This window comes from Natrix helvetica (assembly GCF_964273705.1).
Source record: "Natrix helvetica genome assembly, chromosome: 1".
Lineage (NCBI taxonomy): Eukaryota > Metazoa > Chordata > Lepidosauria > Squamata > Natricidae > Natrix > Natrix helvetica.
This window is the reverse complement of record NC_138548.1, coordinates 92,151,069-92,172,251: the sequence shown is the minus strand read 5'-3', so window position 1 is coordinate 92,172,251 and position 21,183 is coordinate 92,151,069. Positions and strand designations below refer to the sequence as shown.

The 21,183-nt window shown below is 42.2% G+C and overlaps 1 protein-coding gene across 1 annotated transcript in view; it reads right to left on the bottom strand.

Moving 5' to 3' along the window:
- PRMT3 (protein arginine methyltransferase 3) overlaps window positions 1-21,183 on the bottom strand; it is a 98,612-nt gene that overhangs the window by 17,859 nt on the left and 59,570 nt on the right. The window contains exons 12-13 of the mRNA XM_081942658.1: window positions 16,585-16,772; window positions 12,643-12,729 (exon numbers count right to left, since the gene is read on the bottom strand). Of these exons, the coding sequence (XP_081798784.1) occupies window positions 12,643-12,729; window positions 16,585-16,772 (275 nt within the window). The remainder of the gene's footprint in view (window positions 1-12,642; window positions 12,730-16,584; window positions 16,773-21,183) is intronic.

The following is a 21,183-nucleotide window of genomic DNA, read 5'->3' as shown; positions in this document are numbered from 1 at the left end:
AAAGAAGGGGTTAAACACAGCCAATCTGCCCAGAACTGAATTGAAACTTTAAGCCATGCCTCTGGTGCCGACTCTCCCCAGATTTATTCAATGAAGACGTGGAACAGTTGCGCGCTGAAGTCTAATATGGAACAAGTCAAAAATAGTCCAACAACAATAACAGAAACAACAAACAACACTGTGACTTCACAAACACCAGCGGAGAATAGACCCCAGGGCGGGGTGGACTCTCCGTTGCAGCGCCCTGAAAAGGACCCTTCAGGTAAGACAATGGTCATTTTCCAGGGCGCTGCTCTGGAGAGTCCAAAGAAGGGACATGCCCAAGCTAACTGTCACTAGGGCGGGAAGGCTCAGCCATCAGGGTCGCTCCGCTGGTATGGATGCCCTGAAGAACACGCCTCCCAAAGGCCCCTTCCGCCGATGCAAAACTGTCCAGTTTGTAATTTCGGACAAATGGAGACAGAGAAGTCCAGGTGGCCGCCTTGCAGATCTCTTCAATCGGTGCCTGTGTAGACCAGGTAGCTGTGGTGGCGGCGCTTCTAGTCGAATGTGCTGTGATATTGCGAGGCACAGGAACGGACTGTAAAACGTGGGCAAGCGCAATGCAGGCTCGCAGCCATCCGCCGATGGTAGATGAAGAGACCTTCTTGCCTTGAGAAGCTGGTTGAAAGGAGACGAATAGAGATTCGGATTTCCGAAAACTGGCCGTGCGCTTGATGTATCTGCGAATAGTCCTGCGCACATCCAGCATGTGCCAGCGCTTTTCCCTCGGGTGCCGAGGATGCGGACAAAAATCCGGAAGGACCACCTCCTGCGCCCGATGAAACCCGGAATTGACCTTCGGACTGAAGGAAGGGTCCAGCCTCAGGATTACTCTGTCGTTACGAATGAGACACAAGTCCTCTCTGACTGACAGGCAGCCAGTTCCGATATGCGATGAGCAGACGTGATAGCGACCAGAAAAACCGTCTTGAATGTGAGGTGTCTGAGACTGGCTGTCTTAATGGGCTCAAACGGGGGCCCGATGAGGGACCGCACACTACATTGAGATCCCAAGATGGGTATCTGTGGACCACTGGGGGTCTCAGGTTGGTCGCTCCCCTGAGGAAACTGCGGATGGTCGGATTCCGGCCAAGAGATGCGTAGCCCTCAACTGAGAGGATGGTTGACAGGGCTGCCGCCTGGCGCCTCAGGGTGTTAGGTGCCAGGCCCTTGTCCAAACCTTCCTGCAGGAAGTCCAGGATGACAGGAACCGAAGCAAGGGGCGCAGACGTACCATGAGCCGTGCACCAGCTGGCGAAGGATTTCCAAGTGGCGTCGTAGATGCGCGTCGTGGACTGCCGTCGTGACGTTTGGATGGTGCCAATCACCTTGTCTGACAACTTGCCTCTGCTTAGGAGATCCCTCTCAAGTGCCAGACGGCCAGCTGCAGCCACTGGGGTTCTGGATGTTGAAGGGCCCCCTGGCTGAGAGAGATGTCCTGTGGAGGAATCCGCCACGGTGGTGTGATCGAAAGACTCACCAAGTCTGCAAACCAGGTTCTCCTGGGCCAGTACGGTGCTACCCGCAGCACCTCCGCCTCCTCTGCTAGGATCTTCCTGATGACTCTGGGAAGAAGAGGTAGTGGGGGAAAAGCGTAAAGCAGACCTTTCGGCCACGGGCAGTGCAGCACGTTGACTCCTTCCGCCCTCGGGTCGTGGAACCTTGTGAAGAACCGCGGAAGATGCGCGTTGGCCGCGGTGGCGAACAGGTCCACCAGCGGGAGGCCGAACCTCTGGGACAGTTGCTGGAACAGCAGCGGATGTAGACGCCACTCCGAGTGGTCGACTGTGGATCTGCTCAGCCAGTCCGCCTGGGTGTTGCTCGTGCCCGAGATGTGCTCCGCCTGAAGAGAAAGGAGATACCTCTCCGCCCATCGACCCAAGAGCTCCGCCTCCTTCATCAGGGATCTGGAGCGCGTTCCCCCGTCGATTGATGTGCGCCTTGGTGGCGACATTGTCTGTCATGATGCGCACGTGGTGGCCCTGAACGGTGCTCTGGAAGCGCTTCAGCGCAAGCCTGACTGCCCTCAGCTCCAGTCAGTTGATGCTGTGAGCGGCTTCGGAAGGGGACCACCTGCCCTGTGTGAGCTGGTTGTGGCAGTGGGCCCCCCAACCGAACAGGCTGGCATCCGTTGTGATGGTGAGCCTGACTGGCTCCTTGAATGGCAACCCCTTTAACAGGGCCGGAGACAACCACCACTTAGAGAGCGACGTACCTCTGCTGGAACTGGAATCAGTCTTGTTGAGCTGCTTTCGTTTGTTCTTTGATATGGAAGCAGGAGCCACTGAAGGGGACGGGAGTGAAGTCTCGCCCAAGGCACGATTGACAGGCACGAGATCATCTTACCGAGGAGCTGTGAGAGCTGAACCACCTTGACTAGACGTGACTGCTGCACCTGAACGACCATCTCCCGAAGGCTGGCCACCCTTTCCGGGGACAGGGATACCGTGCCCGAGGTGGTGTCGATGACGGCCCCTAGATGCTTCAGTCTGGTCGTGGGAACGAGATGACTTTTTTCTAGGTTGATGGTGAACCCGTGGTCCCGGAGGCAATGGAGGCCCGCGTAAGAGAACCTCAGGAACTTGCGGTGGGCTTTGCGGATAGGGATGTGGAGGTAGGCCTCTTTGAGGTCTATGGACGTTAGTATATCGCCTGGCCTGATGCCCCCAAGATGGACTGGAGGGACTGCATCTTGAACCTGCGATATGTCACGTGGTGATTGAACCTCTTTAGATCTAATATCCCCCTCTACCCTCCTGAGTTTTTGGGGACCAGAAACAGGATGGAGTAAAACCCTCTTCCTTCCTGGCCTGCTGGGACAGGTTCTATGGCCCTGATCTCCTTGAGGTGCCTTATCTCCTGTTCCATGAGGGATCTTTTGACTAACCCTGAGGGAACTGGACACCGGATGAAGTGGTGGGGAGGGGGGGACCAGAATTCTAAAGTGAGACCCATGCGGACCGTTTGAAGAACCCACTGGTCCGATGTGGTCTGCTCCCATTTGGCGTGGAACTGCAACCGCCCTCCTATGGGAGCTGACCTGTGATGGTCATTTATACCTCCTAAAGGGTCGGGAGCCGGAGCCCCCCCCGAAATGGCCGCTTGGAGAAGGGCTGCTGGCGACCTCTGTCTCGAAAGGACTGACGGTCCTGAGACCGCTCACCCTGCTGGGGATACGCCCGATGATAGGGGGCGGAGCTGGTGGAGGGCTCATTGTTCCGAAAGGCCTCCCTCCTGTAAGAGCCAGGACCTTTACGATCAGGCTTTTTGGTGACTGATGGCATCACTTTCTTTTTGTCCTTGTTTTCCACAAGGACTGGATCAAGGACCTCACCAAACAGCTTGTCCCCTTTAAAGGGGGCAGTAACAAGCTTCCATTTGGAGCGCATATCCACATTCCAGTGCCTAAGCCACAGGAGGCGTCTGGAAGTAACATTAGACGCTAGGGCACGCGAGGCAAACTTAGCAGCATTCAGAGTGGCATCAGCAGTGTACTCTGTGGCTGCCATGATTTTATTGATATCCTGCCTGACTTTAACGTCCTTGGCAGGTATCTTCCTCAACAACTGCCTCAGCCACAGGAGAGCCGCCCTGGAGAAAAAGGAGGCTGAAGCGGAGGACTTAATGGCCCATGCAGCTGCCTGATGGGTCTTGTGACAAGCAGTTTCGGTTCTCTTGTCCTCAGCCTTGAGCCCCTCCAACAGGTCAGGAGGGAGCACAGAAGAGGAGGTAAGAGCCGCTACAGGGGGATCGATAGGAGGGAGCTTGAGCAGCTCCTCCAGGCTGGCATCCACCGTATATAGCTTCTTGTCATGGCTGCTGGGGGTAGCCATGGTAGCTGGCTGCGCCCACTGTCTTGAACTAAATTGAGGAACATCTTGGGTACAGGAACTATTTCCTGGACCGAAATGGGTTCCTCAAAGAGATCCCCAGATAGATCATCAGGGTCTACAACCACCTGAGCTGGGGGGGTGGACCCCATGTGAGTTGAGATCTTAGCCTTATCTAAAATGGTTTTGAAATTATCCAAATTAAATAAGCCTGAAAAGGCCGGCTTTTTGGCGGGGCTTGCCTCATCCCCAGAGAATTCAGCTTCCTGCCTAGGAAGAAATTCCTCTTCTTCCTCCCAGTCTGACTCATCAGAGGCCACTGAAGAATGCAGGGACGGAGGTGGAAGGCTAGGAGTCATCTCTCTGGAATCCTCCTGGGGTTGCAAATGGTGGGTCTTGCGAGTGCGCTTGCCACCTTTTCGCATGCCTGCCTCAATGCCCTGGGAAATGGCCCTGTTAATTATTTCCTGCATTTCAGTGGATAGGTTAGGCCCTTGGGCCTCAATGGGGCGAACCCCTTGAGTGGGCCCGGGGATCGGCTGTTGAGGGGCTAAGGGCCCCATTGGAGCTGGTCCCTCCTCCATATCAGAGGGACAGGCAAAGAGATCAGCCTGATCAGCCATGGAATGGCCTGGAGAAGTTGCCATGGCCAAGGAATCCCCTTCTTCTTCACTATCAGAAATGGGGCCTCCCTGGGCTGGAGGAATTTCCCTGGAGGGCTCCCCAGGAGACACCGAAAGGGAAGATTGGGCCTGCTGTTGGGCTTTGGAAAACTGTTTTTCTAAGGCCTTCTGTCGCCTTAATGCATCTTTGTCTAGGCCTGAGCCCTGCTTGGGGCCATGCCTGGAGTAAGGCTTACTCCCTCTAATGGCCTCCCTGGCAGCTTTCCCGGCCTGTCTTACAGGGGCTCTGGAAGAGACACCCTCAGAAGTCTCAGGGACCTGATCTGCCATGGTAACAATCACTGGTTGGGGCAGTAGGGGGATGGGAAACCACCACTCACCACCTCCAGAAAGCCCACCGCAGCACGATGCTCCTGAGGAGACAGAGAAACTGCAAGGCCTGAAGTAGCTTGGAATTTCTTAGGCGCGAGCAGAATTCGCTCCCAGCGCCTGCAGGAGAGTAAAGGAGGCGACCCAGCAGGCCACGATCCCACGCCGCTATCACTTGCTTGGATTGGGGCCCAGGTCGCCGGTCACACCGGGCAAGTCTGACTCCACGCGGCTCCTGCAAAGAGCCAGGCACCAGGCAGCTGCGGCAAAAAAACTTTTAAAAGTAAAGCCGGAAGATTGCGCAATCCAAAATGGCGGCTGGAACTCACCGGAGCTTTGCGCGCCAATTTTAAAGAGGGAAGAAGCCAAAATGGCTGCCCTGGAAGCCCACGCAGCAATTTGACTTGCTAGAAGCACAAATTGCAACGGAGGGCTTCCAGTGGGAATCGGCCCCCAGTAGGGGTGCCCCAACAGCGCTGGCGTCGGCACTCCGACCCACGCGCTTCCCCCAACAGCTGCCTGTGGCTTCTAGGAGCCAGAGCAAAGCCCCGGACTCCAGGAGAGCCGAAAGGGTGAGAAAAACCCAATTAAAAAGGGAAAAAAACAAACTTAAATTTAAACTCACCAGCCTGCTCTAAAAATCCTTAAATATACTGTTTTAAAAAAATTATTCTTCCTCTGGAGAGTCCAAGGAATCAATCTTAGAACTGGAGAAAATCTTAAAGCGCGTCTACTGGGCTAGCTGAATTGAAAAAATCTGGGGAGAGTCGGCACCAGAGGCGTGGCTTAAAGTTTCAATTCAGTTCTGGGCAGATTGGCTGTGTTTAACCCCTTCTTTGGACTCTCCAGAGCAGCGCCCTGGAAAACTATTTGGTACTAAATGGGTCTGTTTGGCTGACAATCTTAACTGGGGCTTATTTTGGGGGTAGGCCATATATTAAGAGCATCCTGAAAAATTATGCTAGGACTTATTTGCGGTTGGGTCTTAATTTTGTGGAAATTACACACACACACACACACACACACACAAATCCTTGTCAATTTGGCTTTTCAAATCTGCATGGACAGAGTTGAGATTTTGGACTTGAGGAATAATAAGCACTCCTTTCAGAGAGGACATGGTGAGATTCTTGAAAGCCAACCCTCTGGCAGATGCGACTAAATATGGTTCCATCTATGCAGTCTTGCATACTTGAGAGGTTCTGGAATGAGGGGTGGGGTTAGTAGCTTTCAAAAATGAGGTAGCTTTGAAGGATACTGTTTATTGGGATCCATTCAAATTCAAATTTACATCAGATTTAGATACTCTGTCATCCTGGATGTTATGAGAAGATAGATGGACAAGTGCAAACCTGTTAATCCTTCAGGACCTATGGAGGCAATTCTCTATCTTCATATAGCTTTAAAAAAATTCAGTTCCCCCAAAGCAAAAACAATTCAGCAGCAAGGATAACTAGACTATTATTAAAAATTAAAAGTAAGGATTACCTATCCTTACTTTCTATCCAGAACACACTCAGTCACTCACTCACTCACCCCCCCCTCTCCTGATTTTAGTATTCACTGAAGAATATATAGTTTTATGATAGAATGTAATACATGTACCAGTTATAAATCGCTGGAGCTTACAATTATACTGGCTACAGCAGTATAATATTTTCTGTTTAACTAAATTTAAAGTGGAACATCTCAACGTTTATAATACAAATTAATAGGAATGTGTAGCAATATATAATTGACTATGACTGACATTATGTAGCAATATGTCATGCAATTTAGTTACTTGTCAATTTTGTACTACAGCAAAGTAGAAACCTGCTCCTTAAGTGACTCAATTGTACTGTAATAAATGAACACTGAGGACTGGATAAGTGAGCCGCATTCTTGTAATTCTGACAAATATGTAGAGCTTAACTGGGAATGTGAATAACTTTCATCTTTTGAACATAACTTGCAATTAGAGACTGGGGAAGAAAAAAGAACTGAATTCCATTACAATGCTGCTTTAGACCTGGTGTACTTAAAAATGCATACTGCTACTGCCACCAACATATATTGGATGAAGGATCAGAAGTTTTTAAAAATGGCACAATTTGTTGAGATTGTGTAATCAAAGCTCTGGCTGTCAGGGTTCCAAAAAACACCCCTAACGAAATAAAACTCCAAAGCTTGTGTTCCCTCAAAGTTCTACTTTATTAATGGACATACATGGAAACTGTAAACATCTGGAAAAGTGTGGACTTCAATTTTAGTCTTTAGTATTTAGTCGACTGCCATCTAAGATTCTTTTGACCCCTATCCCTTGCAGACAACACTGCTGATTACAAAAAGACCCATAGCAGTTTATTAACAAATATTGGCAGCCAGCAAGAAGACAGATGACCTTAAACTTCTCTTTCAGAAGTACATGCAGAAAGAAAATTCATAGGAGAAAGCACCAGATTTTCAAAATAACAAGTACCATAAGATTGCAAATGCAGATGTAAAAGAGGCTGGGAAATTATGGAAGGCAGTAAAAAATAAAGTAGTGATTTCTGATGAGCCTTGCTCACTAATAAACACAGAATCTCAACTAGCTGGTCTAAGTACACTGTTGAAGATAGTAATTCATATATTCTGCAACAAAACACATTTAAGCTTTTGAGTACTGTAAATGACATGGAGTTAGACAGAATAGAAAAATGATTATCCATTCTCCTGCCCAAACACTGCAATGGCCAGTATTTCTGAGGCTTGATAAACACTTCTTAATCACATTGAATATAAGATTGTAAGACAGGGGTGTCCAAACTTGGGAACTTTAAGAATTGTGGACTTCAACTCCCAGAATTCCCATGCTGGCTGGGGAATTCTGGGAGTTGAAGTCCACAAGTCTTAAAGTTCCCAAGTTTGGACACCCCTGTTGTAAGATAATTATTATATCCTTTCAATGTACCGTTCTGCCCTTTAAGCCTTTAAGACTTGAATTCTGAGGACATTTCAGGTTTTTAAAGATCATGGCATTTCTTGCCTGCTAAAAAGTAGAGGCCAAATCCTAGCTGAGGGCTTGAACAATGCTAGGAAAACAGCATAGTATTATAATATTGGCTGTCAATAAAAGGTAAGGCAAGTGCTTAGCCAAGTTGAAGGTGAGAGAACAAAATATAGAAAAAGTTGAAGCAAAAGGCAAAGATATGGTCCAACCCTATAACACGCCTCCGATTGGACTGAAAAATAAATGCTGGATATGCAGGAATCAGTAAAGATTACACTATAAACAATCATTTTTGCCATTAAACCTCCCTTTAGGAGGTAATCTCAATGTACATATCTTCCCTAAAAATCCAAACACCTCGAAACTACTATTTTGAGAAAGGTGGATTTGTTCTAAGAAAAAAAACTAAAAGATTCTTCACACCTTTTCTGGACTCTATCTCCACCTTCCAAAGGGGGGATATATCCAGAAGTGGTATTCAGCAGGTTCTGACCAGTTATGGAGAACCGGTACCAGAAATTTTGAGTAGTTCGGAGAACCAGTAAATACCATCTCTGACTGGCCCTGCCCCCATCTATTCTCTGCCTCCTGAGTCCCAGCGGGTTGGGAGGGAATGGGGATTTTGCAGTAACCTTCCCCTGGAGTGGGGTGGGAATGGAGATTTTAGGGTATCCTTCCCCTGCCACGCCCACCAAACCATGCCCACCAAGCCATGCCCACAGAACCGATAGTAAAAAAAAATTGAATCCCACCACTGGGTATGTCTCATTCTGCTCTACTACATCATGTGGATCTCTACTTCCCATAAATTGTGAAAAGAAACAAGAAATCGCTAAATCATTAAATTATATGGCAGTGGTGCAAGAAGAGATTAAGGCCACCAGCCATTAAAAAGGTAAAAGTAAAAACTGAACTCAAAACACAAAATAATGTATCACGGACACTCCCACAGACACAAAAGTTTCCCAATCTTTTGTTTCCTAATCTTCAGAAGTACATAGCAGCATTTATACCTCATGCAATTAGAGCTTCCAAAATTCAGTTAGGTCTTCATATTGATGCACTGTATTGCTCTGCCCCTCTGCAATACTGGAACATAGGTATTTTAATGTCATATATGGAGTAACTATGCTGTATGTCTAGTTTAATGAGGTGATATGATAGCAGTGTTCCAATATCTCAGGGGTTGCCACAAACATGAGGAGTCAAGCTATTCCCGAATGCACCTGAGGGCAGGACAAGAAGCAATGGATGGAAATTAATCAAAGAGAGAAGTAACCTAGAATGAAGAAAAATTTCCTGACAGAACAGTTAATCAGTGGAACAATTTGACTCCAGAATTTGTGAATGCTGCAACACTGGAAGTTTTTAAGAAGAGATTGGACAACCATTTGTTTCAAATGGTTTAGGGTGGTGATGGCAAACCTATGGCACTCATGCCCGAAGTGGCATGTGGAACTATGTCAACTGGCTTGCGTGACGTCGCCCATTCCTCTTCTGGGTTCCTGGTGCGCATGCGCGTACGATGCATCAGCCGGCCTTTGTGCATGCGGTAGTGCTGGAAACTGGAAGAGCTGGTCTTCCGTTTTCCAGTGTGAGCATGCGCACCGGCAAGTTGATCATCGCATGTGCTTGCATGCCAGTAACCGGAAGATTAGCTTGCTGGCGCACATGCAAGTACCGGAAACCAGACATTCACTTTCCAGTGCACCTGCCCCCTGGGCAGCTCCTCTTCTGGGTTGTGGCCCCGACGGTTAGCCATCACTCGTAGAGGGTTTCCTGAGCAGTGGGACAGCAGGTTTTCTGAGCAGAGAGTTGGACAGAAGACCTCCAGTTTTCCTTCCAACTCTGTTATTCTATTATTGTTATTCAAATAAGAAGCAAGGCAAATTGAGATCCTTGAGTTTTTCCTCCAACAGTATTCATTTTATAGTGGATAAGCCTTTCTACTTCAATATACCTCTGAATATTATTATTATATTAAATACTCAAAGAGCACAGGATTGATTTTAGTTCGGCACTCTACTCAATCTGCCAAGAACTGGTCAAGAATACAATCTAGTCATTAAGATACAGATTCAAGTCTAGAATTGCAATTTCGATTTATTGGTGTTCCATTTCAATTCCCTGGTATATGTTTTCATCTATGAATAATATACTCTAACACTTTTACACACTGATAAGCCATGGAGAAATAAATAAATGGCAAATAAATGGCAAAAAAATACAACAAAAATAACAAGGGTTGGCTATGAAAGAAGTCTAAGTGAGCAGATTTAACACTTTTATACCTCTAACATAAAGTGTGAAAATGTTGCCTAAATTCATACTACTGCATGAATAGGTTGAATGCAAGTTTGTTGGTAGGGTGGGTGGGTAGATGGGGTTAATACTTTGCACCACCTACTGGAGAGAATGAATTATTATTTCTTTATGATAGAATGAAACTGATAGATTTCTTCCAGGTTGCAGCACTACATATACTTGACTGGACATGTCACACAAAATCACCTTCTCAGTTTTCTAGTTCACAAAATGTTGTAAGCCTTACGTTAAGCCTTAAATTTTTATTGTAAATCTAATCAAAACTGAGGTTCCAAAATCAAGATATATATTTAGTCATACCAGGGGTTGTAAAACAAATACATACCTATTTCCCTGGCTCAACTGATAAGGAAGAGAACCCGTGGCTTAGTGGTTAAGACTCCTGCCTAAGATATATACAGCCCGGGTTCTAATCCCAGTAAGGGTATGGCTAGCTGATGAGAGCTAATTAGCTCGAAATAGATCTATCCTAGTCTCCCTTTATTTATTTATTTATCAGTACAATTACAACATATATATCATATATATATATATATTTAACCATCTCCAACAAACACTAATAATGTATTCCACTATTTATTGACTGCTCATATCTTTCTGTATTGCCAGTTCTATAGGGACCTTCAACACCATTTAATTATTCCTCTTTTATTTAAATTTCCGGGGCACTGATGGCTTTTATTTGCACTATTAAACACTGTTTTCTGTTAAAAAAAAAAAAAGTAAGATAAAAAATTATTTCTCTAAAGTAGCAAACTTTTCTTACATTATGTATAAACTTTGCCCACAAGTTGTGCTAACAGTTCTTATTGTTAGAAGATAGTTTTGTGTTGTTCATTTTATTGATTGTACTTTTATTGGTCAATGTCTGAAAAAAAGTTTCTGTCTGGCTACAAATGATGAATAAATCACTCAATAGCCATTTATTTACTGTAAGGTTAGGCAGCCTGTTATGATGGATGGACTGTCAATCTGTGACTAATCTCTGGCATTTCATCATAAAATTCTCATCATAAGATGTCAATAAATTAAAAAGTACAAATAATGTGAGGTAATGTGTTCGTTTTCTGTGTAGTGCCACAAAAATTTAATAAAAGACCAATAACTTCCAAACCTGACATTCCATTCTAGGACAGGAGAATATCAATGTCTACAAAACAATAAAATGGAGTTTGGAAATGGATAAAGCTTATATCAATTGAAAAAAAATGGAAAGATGCAGGAAGTATTTTATACAATCTTGAATAAATCCAAAAATGCTTAGTGGGATTGCAGTTAATTACAGTCTGCCTATCCATAGATAGCAGCACATAGACTTATATACTACTTTATAGTGCTATCTAGCCCTCTCTAAGCGGTTTACAGAGTCAGCATATTGCCCCAAACAATTTGGGTCCTTATTTTACCCATTTCGGAAGGATGGAAGGCTGAGTCAACCTTAAATCTAGTGAGATTTGAACTGCCAAATTGCAGTCAACTGGCAGTCAGCAGTAATAGTACTGCACTAACCACTGCACCACCGTGGCTCATAGAACAGAATGGAAATCACTGGTAGAATGGATTCACTATTTTTTTCTGGAGCAGGATTATCTGAAGCAAATTTTTGGAAAAGTAGAACAAGAAGTCACATTTCCATGACATTAATGATAATTACAGAAAACAAGCAACAAGCGTTTTAAAGGCAAGAGAATTATACCACTTACTTTTAAAGGATCTATACTTTAAAAAAGGATAACCTATAGGTTTTTATTAAATATAAAGCCACAACATAAAGCTAAAGTATAAGGTAAGATAAAATATGTATTAGGAAAAACATAAAAGCAAAAACAATTGAAGGAAAATACATACATGGTTGGAAAAAAATGTTAAGACAGCATACAGACAACAAACAAGAATTATTTCTGTTAGGCATACCAGAAAAATATGATAAAGGGAATGTATATTTAATATTACATGTTTTGACAGCAACAAGAATTGTATTTGCACAATACTGGAAAAATGAGAAAACACCCACAGAAGAGATAATTTTAAAAAATATGATACTGTGCAGAAATGGCAGATTAACAATGAAGATAAAAGAAAAGGAAGACACAAAATATTTTAAAATTTGGAACTTATTTGGTTGGATAATAGAGGTAGAAATTAGGAGTTTAATATTGTTATGTAAACAAACTGTCCCACAAGCTGTCCACAAATCATTTGTGCATACAAAGAGAAAATATATAATTAAAAAAAAAGGGGGGGGGAAAACATGACAGTCAAAGACTCACGAGGAACAACTTAACTGTTGGCAAGACAATCAGTCAAGAAATAAGGTTAATTGGCTTGAAGATAATGTCACATGTCTGCAGCTACGCAATTACGCAAACCGATCAGTGGCTTTTATCAGGAAACAAAATTTTGTTAGCACAAACGGAAGATTTAAAAAATGAAGTCATCTGATCCCCAGAAATATTTCTACAAGTGAAACAAAACTTACCGTACACATGGAAGTCTTGGTAACCATCAAGACGAAGTCAGATGAAAATTCCAATTCTGGAACTGAGACAACATGGCAGTCTATCCGCTGCAAGGTAGAACAAATATGAGTTTGATGACCAAACAAAAGAAAGTTATATATGGATTTTGGAGTGGCTGATAACTATTTTAACTTGCAGGTTTTATAGTAGAGTTCTCGGCACTCCCAGATAGAACAATTCTATGGGGAGAGTGTAAGATGCACAAACGCACCATCAGGGATACCTGGAAGACAGTGCTAAAGGCCAAAGGCTCACTCCCCCCCCCCCCTTGTATCAAAAGTATTTATCTCAGCAAAACCTGTTATTTGTAAGATCGATATATAATTATATGTGTGAACTCAAGCCAAAAATACATAATTTTGCTCTCTGTTTTGAGTTCAGGACTATTAATTGCTTTTTAAATTGCTGCTCGCCAACACTGTGTGGTGAAATAAGTTTTGAAAATGCTAAAAGTAGCTTGCAATGCAGTCTGTGCAACTTTAAAAACACCCCGTGCTGAGTAAGGATCAGAAGGTACACTTTTTTCCCATTGCCTTATTCATCGCTCTATATCGCAGCAATATGTCGCGTTTTTAACTTTTTTAAAAAAAAACACCTGTCTGTCATTCTAACAAATCTGTCTCATAGTGTGGTACTGAGAAGTTGGTCTTCTCAATGGTAGCACTCCAATTATAAATACCCTTTCTCTTGAGGTAAGCTCATCCGGTTCCTTTTCCATTGTGTTTTAAGCAACAAATGAACACATGACTGTCTTCTCTAGTTTTTGCAGGGCAACTATTACTCCAGGACCAGTCTTCCTTTCCAAAATGATTTTTTTTTAATTATTTGATTTATGGCAGAATTTTAAAAGTCATTTTTGTACATAGCTCTTGGTTTGGGAACGCTGTAAAAATATGTTCCCATTTGTTGGGAACTTCAACAAATGTGAAAATAGTATAAATGATTTTAGAAGTGAATCATGAAGAGTTGTTATGTTTTCTCTCAAAGTGTGCAGTGAAGATAAAAATTCTTCCACTGTAAAAAATAGAATACCCTTCCAACAACAAATAAAAATGGCCAAACCAAATAAATAATCAATTTTTCCACTTAAGATAAGGATGAAACAATGGTTATGAGATTCAGACTAAATACTTACACCTAATATTTCATATACCAACATCCTAAGACTGAAACAAACTACCAGAAGCTTGAAATCTATTCTTGAGTATTTTCAAGAAGACACTAATATTTATTATATATCTATGGTGGAGCCAGAAAATCTATTCTCCACTTTATAGCCCCGCAATTCTATTATACTCGTTCAGTTTACAAATGATGTTCAGGAATTGTTCAACCCATAAAATAGAAATATCCTTGAAAATGTACCCAGTTCAGTCTTGCATATTAACAGATTTTCATGAACGTAAATAGAGTATGACAAAGGCATTATTCATATTCACCCACATTTGACTGCCGAATGTATATTCTTTGACATTGCATGATAAATAAAGCACATTTTTATAATTTCCTGGATATTTCAAAATCACCAGTTCTAGAAAGCTGCTATTAATCTTAGTTATTTACTCATAATGACACTCTCAGTCAATTCCTTAGTTTTATTATACAGGAAAAAAAGTTTAGAATGTAAAAGAATTATCTGAAAGCTTTTATCATCCATGATTACATACGGATATTTTCTCAGTTTTAAAACTATAACTTTTTTAAAAAATCTCTTCTTTTGCTCTCTTTGAGTCCGAATTGACTCAGATGACTGCCTGGACTGATCCTTGCATTTTTAACATGGTTTCATAAGTGCTTATCACGGGCTTCTTCCTAGGGCTGAGAGTTAGTGAGAGGCCCAAGGTCACCCAGCTGACATTGTGCTCTGGTCAGGACTAGAATTCTCTTGGTTTCTAGCCTGATGCCTTAACCATTACACAAACATTACACAAAGCATTGAAAATAGAGTGAGAGAATCCATCATTCTGCTGGGTATGAAAGTCTGTAGAGATTCTCAGTCATTCAAGTCACGGTTGTCCCAAAGATGCTTTTTTAGGAGACAACTGGACTTTCTTGTTTTTTTTCTTTTGAACACATTTCACTTCTCATCCAAGAAGCTTTTTCAGCTCTGGCAGGATAGATCCTTCCATTTCCCACTATCCTGCCGGAGATGAAGAAGCTTCTTGGATAAGAAGTGAAATGTCTTCAAAAGAAAAAACAAGAAAGTCCAGTTGTCTCCTGAAAAAGCACCTTTGGGACATGCTGGGTATGCTTATTATTTACTGGAATCCTAAACTACAGGATCCCTATTTTTCCAGAGGACTAAATCTGAAACAAGGTGGTTTTGGATATACAGGTAGTCCTCGACTTATAACCACAACTGAGCCCACAATTTCTGTTGCTGAGTGAGACACTTGTTAAGTGAGCTTTGCCCCATTTAACGACTTCTCCTGCCACAGTTGTTAAGTGAATCACTGCAGTTCTTAAGTTAGTAACGTGGTTGTTAAGTGAATCAGGTTTCACCAGTGGCTTTGCTTGTCAGAAGGTCACAAAAGGTGATCCCATGATGGCTGGACACTGCAACTGTCGTAAATAGGAGCCAGTTGCCAAGCGTCCAAATTTTGATCATGTGACCACGGGGATGCTGCAACGGTTGTAATTGTGAAAAACGTTATGTCACTTTTTGTAGAGCCGTTGTAACTTCGAACAGTCACTAAATGAACTGTTGAGGACTACCTGTACATTATTTGCAGACTGCTAATAGATGAAATTGTGTAATTACAATTTGAAATCTGAAATACAGTGCAGTGTGACCTATTTTAATCAAGATGAGATAGCGTTAGCACCAGACCAGCCTTTCTCACCCTAGCCATCACCACGGATTTCAACTGCCATGAATTCTGAGAATAAAATTTCACAGATCTAAAGAGAACCCAAGGATGCTTAAGAGGATGCTCTAAATTGGAAACCAACTAATTTCAGTGTATCAGATGAACAGCAATATCGTGTCTTTCTTCTGTACTGTAGCAGGAGAACCAAAGAAATGATCTTTCCTCCAAATAATTTGACAGAGTTTCAAAATGCAAATAAAGAAAATATTATCCCATGTTTTAGGAAGTAGTAGTGGATTGTGAGTAATGAAATATCTGCAAGGAAACAACCAAGCTCAGAAAGCACCAAGGACTCCACAGTGACACTAGGTAAAGATCCAACATCCAATGTTTATTTGTAGGGAAAGCCATATACTGATACTATACTTTGTATTATTACTTTCTGACTATAATGGAGATGAATATCTGCTCAGGAAAAATGGGAAAATATTATTTTTTCTACAAATATGTAAAATAGAGAATAGTAATTAACCGTAGCTCCAGAAAATATGGTTTGCTAGTTATATCAAGAGAGCTTGTGAGGAAAAGAGAAAGGAACATAGGGTTGCAATGTCACTGTTTAAATTATATCATAGATCAGGGGTGTCAAACTTGCGTCGTCATGACGGTGTCACGTGACGTATCATGACTTTTTTTTACCTTTGCTAAACCAGGCATGGGTATAACCAGTGCGTGACGTATCCGGCCTGCGGGCTGTGAGTTTGACAGCCCTGTAATAGACTTTGGGTGAAATTACTGCAAATGAGCCAGGACATCTGTAATCAATAGTTGAGTGGCAGATAACTCTTATTTCCACACACACACACACCTGAGGGGGGAATTGGAAGCAAGGATGGAAGCATACTATCAAAAGACTAAAACCCCGCAGTGATAATTCCAAACTTAAACACCATGGACTTCGTATTATTATTGATCAAGAACACAAAGTCATTATATTCATCTTCTATAATGACAACTTTATATAAAAACAGTTCACAAAGAGAATAAAGAAAAGATTATTTTTTTAGAAGATGCTATTCTCTGTCACATTACCTTGATGATACAAGCTTCAGATATAAGAGTCCTCGAATCTAAGATGTCCACAACTGCTTCAGGCATTACCACCTTTTTCATGCAGGACATATTGAAGCCATATACATCATCCCAGAAAGTCAATTGATCGGTATGCTTAGCGATATCACTTACAGCCACCAGGCTAATGGAGCAGGAGTCAGGATACACTGCAATCAGATAAATGATTCAATAGTGAGGACTGTGCAGGAGCAAATTCTGTACAAGAGAAGCCAAATGCTATTAAACATGCTGGAGGAAATCAAAACATTTAAATTCAGCAATTCCACAGCTACTTCTCTGAAATAAGGTTCTCTAGGACTAAAAGAGATATGTGTTTCCATGAACAGAGTACAAAACAGCTGTAACAATTGTAGGATGTTCTTTTGCTGGGATGTGAAAGGGGAGGAGAAGAGCTTTAAGTCTACCAGCGGTATAACCAAAATCTACAGTATAAAAGAGAAAATACAAACAACTTTGAACTGGTATACAGGTGATCCTTGACTTACAGCAGCTCATTTAGTGACCATTCAAAGTTACAACAAGTGACTTATGATTGTTTTTCAGAATTACAACCTTTGCAGAATCCCCATGATCATGTGATCAAAATTTGAACATATGGCAACTGGTTCATACTTATGACCCTTGCAGCATCATCCCAGAGGCACCTTTTGCAAGCAAAGTCAAAGGGAAAGCCAGATTCACTTAACAACTGTGTTACTGAGTTATCAACTGCAGTGATTTACTTAACAACTGTGGCAAGGAATGTTGTAAAATGGGAGGCAAAATTCATTTAACAAACGTCTAGCTTAACAACTGAAATTTCTGGTGCAATATAGAGCAAGTGTTGTGTAAGAGTATTTCCAAACAAAACATGCATACATGTTAATTTGCAAACGCTGATGCCAGGATTAGCATTTAAATCCAATAGAACATAAATAGAAATAGAATAGACAATCAAATACAGAATACAGAATCAAATATAGAATAGAACAGAATATTTATTGGCCAAGTGTGATTGGAAACATAAGGAATGTGTCTCTGGTGAATTATTCCTATTACTAATATTATTACTACCCCTCCTATTGCTATTATTACTCAAATGGAGTATTAACAGGCTGATTCATATTATAAACCTTGTAATCTTGATAGAAAATGCCTCAGTTGTGCCCAGAGGTGAGTTGCTGATCTTTTTACTACCGGTTCAGGTGCGCTCCCATGTGCACTCACGCGCATGCGCAGAAGCATCTGGGCGGGTGGGCAGAGCCTCACGCCACCGCTACTACTGGTTCAGGCGATCCGGGCTGAACCGGCAGCAATTCACCTCTGGTTGTGCCTACATTGTCCCACCCCAAGGTCTGAACTGACCACAATCCTGCTATACTTTCACAGATTCTGGAAAGCCTGGTTCTTTCTCCCCAGACATTGGGTCAGAATGCAGTATGAAACTATCTAGATGTGTGCTTGGAGTGCACTATCCCAGGCACAAAATGTTGTGTAGAGGTGATTGTTTTGTAGTATGACATTTCTAATCTTATGCAGGGATCTTTGGTGCTCTTTGAGTTGGTTGTTTTCTCGTATACATTTCGTTACCCAAATTCAGAGAACACCATGGATGTCTCATTTCAGCCCCAAGCTATAAATATTCTCCTTTATTTATTAATCCTATGCATACTGCACAAAACATTAGCAGTGAATGGTCTTAAAAACGAAAGGAAGAAATAATTAAACAAGTGAGCGCAAGCCTAACAAAAAAGCTACAGTTAACTGCTGAGCTGCAAAAAATCTGGATGATCACTAGGTTGCAGCAGAGATACAGGTATACAATTATGCCATTTAATGTCAGTGAAGATTTTTTTCCAAATTTTACAGAGAGTTCATTTGTTTGCCTATTTGCAGGAAACAAAATCTTGAACTACACAGGGTTTAATCTGGTGTGGTGGTTAAGGTATCAGGCTAGAAAACAGGAGGCTGTGAGTTCAAATTCTGCCTTAGCCATAAAAGCCAGCTGGCGACTTTGAGCCAGTCATTTTCTCTCAGCCCAACCCACATTACAGGGTTGTTATCATGGGGAAAATAGGAGGAGGAAAGTGTATTGGATATGTTTGCCACCTTGACTTATTTGCAAAAATAATAAAGGCGAGATACGAATGAATGAATTAAAAATATATATAAATAAATTAAAATAGGAGTTAAATCCTTTCTCATTCTGTAGACAGGTAGGTCTTACAGTGAGAAAAAAGAAACAAATGAATACTTACAAGGTTGCCTTTGTAAGGCACTCTGAAGTGCATGTTTTAATATTACTGTACATCTAGATCTGTTGTTTGACCAACTCATTTTTGAATGGCTGGTGATGTTAAAAATGCCAAGGAAAACAGACATGGGGGGGGGGGGGTTCCTTACTCTATTTTAACAATATAGCCCAATACTGTTTCACTGTAACCTCATTTTTTAAAAATTGCTCGTAGAAAAGATCCAGTTCAATGGAAGGTTATTTTCCTTAATCTTCTAAAAAGAGAGGAAATGGTTCTGACATATTCCAGACATGTCACTTCACTGGATTCAGCCCTTAAGCCTTGCTATTTATAAAAATGAGGAAAAAGGAAAAGCAAGGAAAAAGTAAGAGCCCCCTTTAATTCTGGGTTATTCCATCTTTTTTTTTTTTACCCGATTGAATTATTTCTCAACATAGGTGATACAAAACTGCTGATCGGACATAGCAGGACAGCGCACTCTAGCACTGCTGTGGATTTGTCATCTGTGTCCTTCTCGATTCACTGCCTCCAAATCATTTGTCATTAGTAACAGCTCACACTGAGAACAAAGTAAGATGGGAAATCTTTGATCCCTCAGCAATGTGGTAGAAAGGTAATACCGAAGGAACTGCAAAGCCGAAGCATACTTGGAAGCAAACATCCTTTAAAGGTGGGAAAGCAACTACAATCAATCACTGTTTCATGTACTACTTTTGCTTCGGAGAATTTTTTTTTTTTGCAAGCCACAGCTTAATGTATTTTATAGAGAGGTCCTTGGGGCAACTTGAGGGAGGTGAACAGGAGATATTAAAATGACACAGTGCTGCTATGTTAATACAGTCATAATAAATTGTCAGCTGGCTATAATACAGCAGTATGCTGTTTTCAGTAAGAAAAGAAAAATACAGGAGGAAAGAAAAAAAATACAATGCAGAAGGTAGATTTCCTTTCTTGCTATTTTTTTTTAAGTGGCTTAAAGCCAATGTGCAAGAAGAAATAATAAATTACTTTTTCTGAAAAAAATAAAGGGCATAAAAGCAACTGCTTAAGAAGGAAAAGTATCCGGGATAGTACTTTTGAATTGTTTACCAATGAGCTTCTGGAGGCAAATAAAAGGTTGGTTGTTACCCGTTAAGTCCCTCAGGGCACAGGGTTGATTATCTGAGGTCGCGGTCCTCAACCTTTCTGGCTTGGCGGCCTAGTGGCGATGGAAGGGAAGAAGGGATAGTTCTGTGAAAGTGGCACATCACTTGCACAAATGGAGCTTTGCGCATGAGGGTCTGCTGCTTGCGCAAGTGGAGCTACATGTGCGCTTGCCCACTTCTTGCGCAGCCCAGTTTCGAACAGGCCACAACCTGTTCACGGCCTGGGGACCCCTGATCTATCTCCAATTGTTTCTGCCCGCCCAGTACATTGGGAAGAGGTTACCTGTGTCACGCAACTCAGGAAGCATGACTTCTCTGTTGTTCTACCCACCCTCTGGAACTGAGATTCAAGCAGCACTTATTCTTCTAGGGTTCCAAACAGCCCTTCTGATCTGGCCCTGTTTTCAGACTTGGGCTTAAGTGTGTTTATGAAGCCCTTGTTGTGTTGTGTTTGTTTTTAGTGCAGGCTGTCCATTTTGCTTTATGTTTTTTTAATTGTTTTGTGTATTTGGATTTTGTAAATGTTCAGAGTCTACTGAAATGGACAGCCATAAGAAATCCAATAAATACACAAAAAATAAAAATGTCAGGTACAATGCCACCCAGGCATTTTTACTACACTTGGAACTAATTAAAAGCATTACAGGATGGGTAGTATGTCTCTCTGCCACTGCCTTTAAAATCTACATTAGTGATCTAATGCAGCACTTTCCTATTCAACCACTAATTTACTTTACTGTTTTTTTTACTCCCTTACTGTTTTTGGTTCTAAGACTACAGTACGCTTATGTTCTTAGTATTTGTAAGAATTTTAGTGTAAAGGCATCACTTCAGCTTTTTTTATACACACTTTTACTAAGAAGCTTATTAAGGTCAGAAGCATTAGCAGCTTCATTGTCTTAGTTTCACTCGACAAGCAAATTAACCACGCTGCATTCCACTGAGAACACTGTGTTCTTCCAAAGCCTTAGCTGACGAACAGTTTAAACTGCAAGGTGAAAGCTTTTTTTTTTCTGTACTCAGCCTAGCAACATACACTTACCAATTACAATGGAAGCTTTTAAATTGTATTTTATCCTAAACTGCCTTGAAACTTTATGGTTGGGAGATATACAAATTGGTGTAATAAATAATAAATAAGATACACAATTTAGGCCCAGACAAACACACAACTTAAC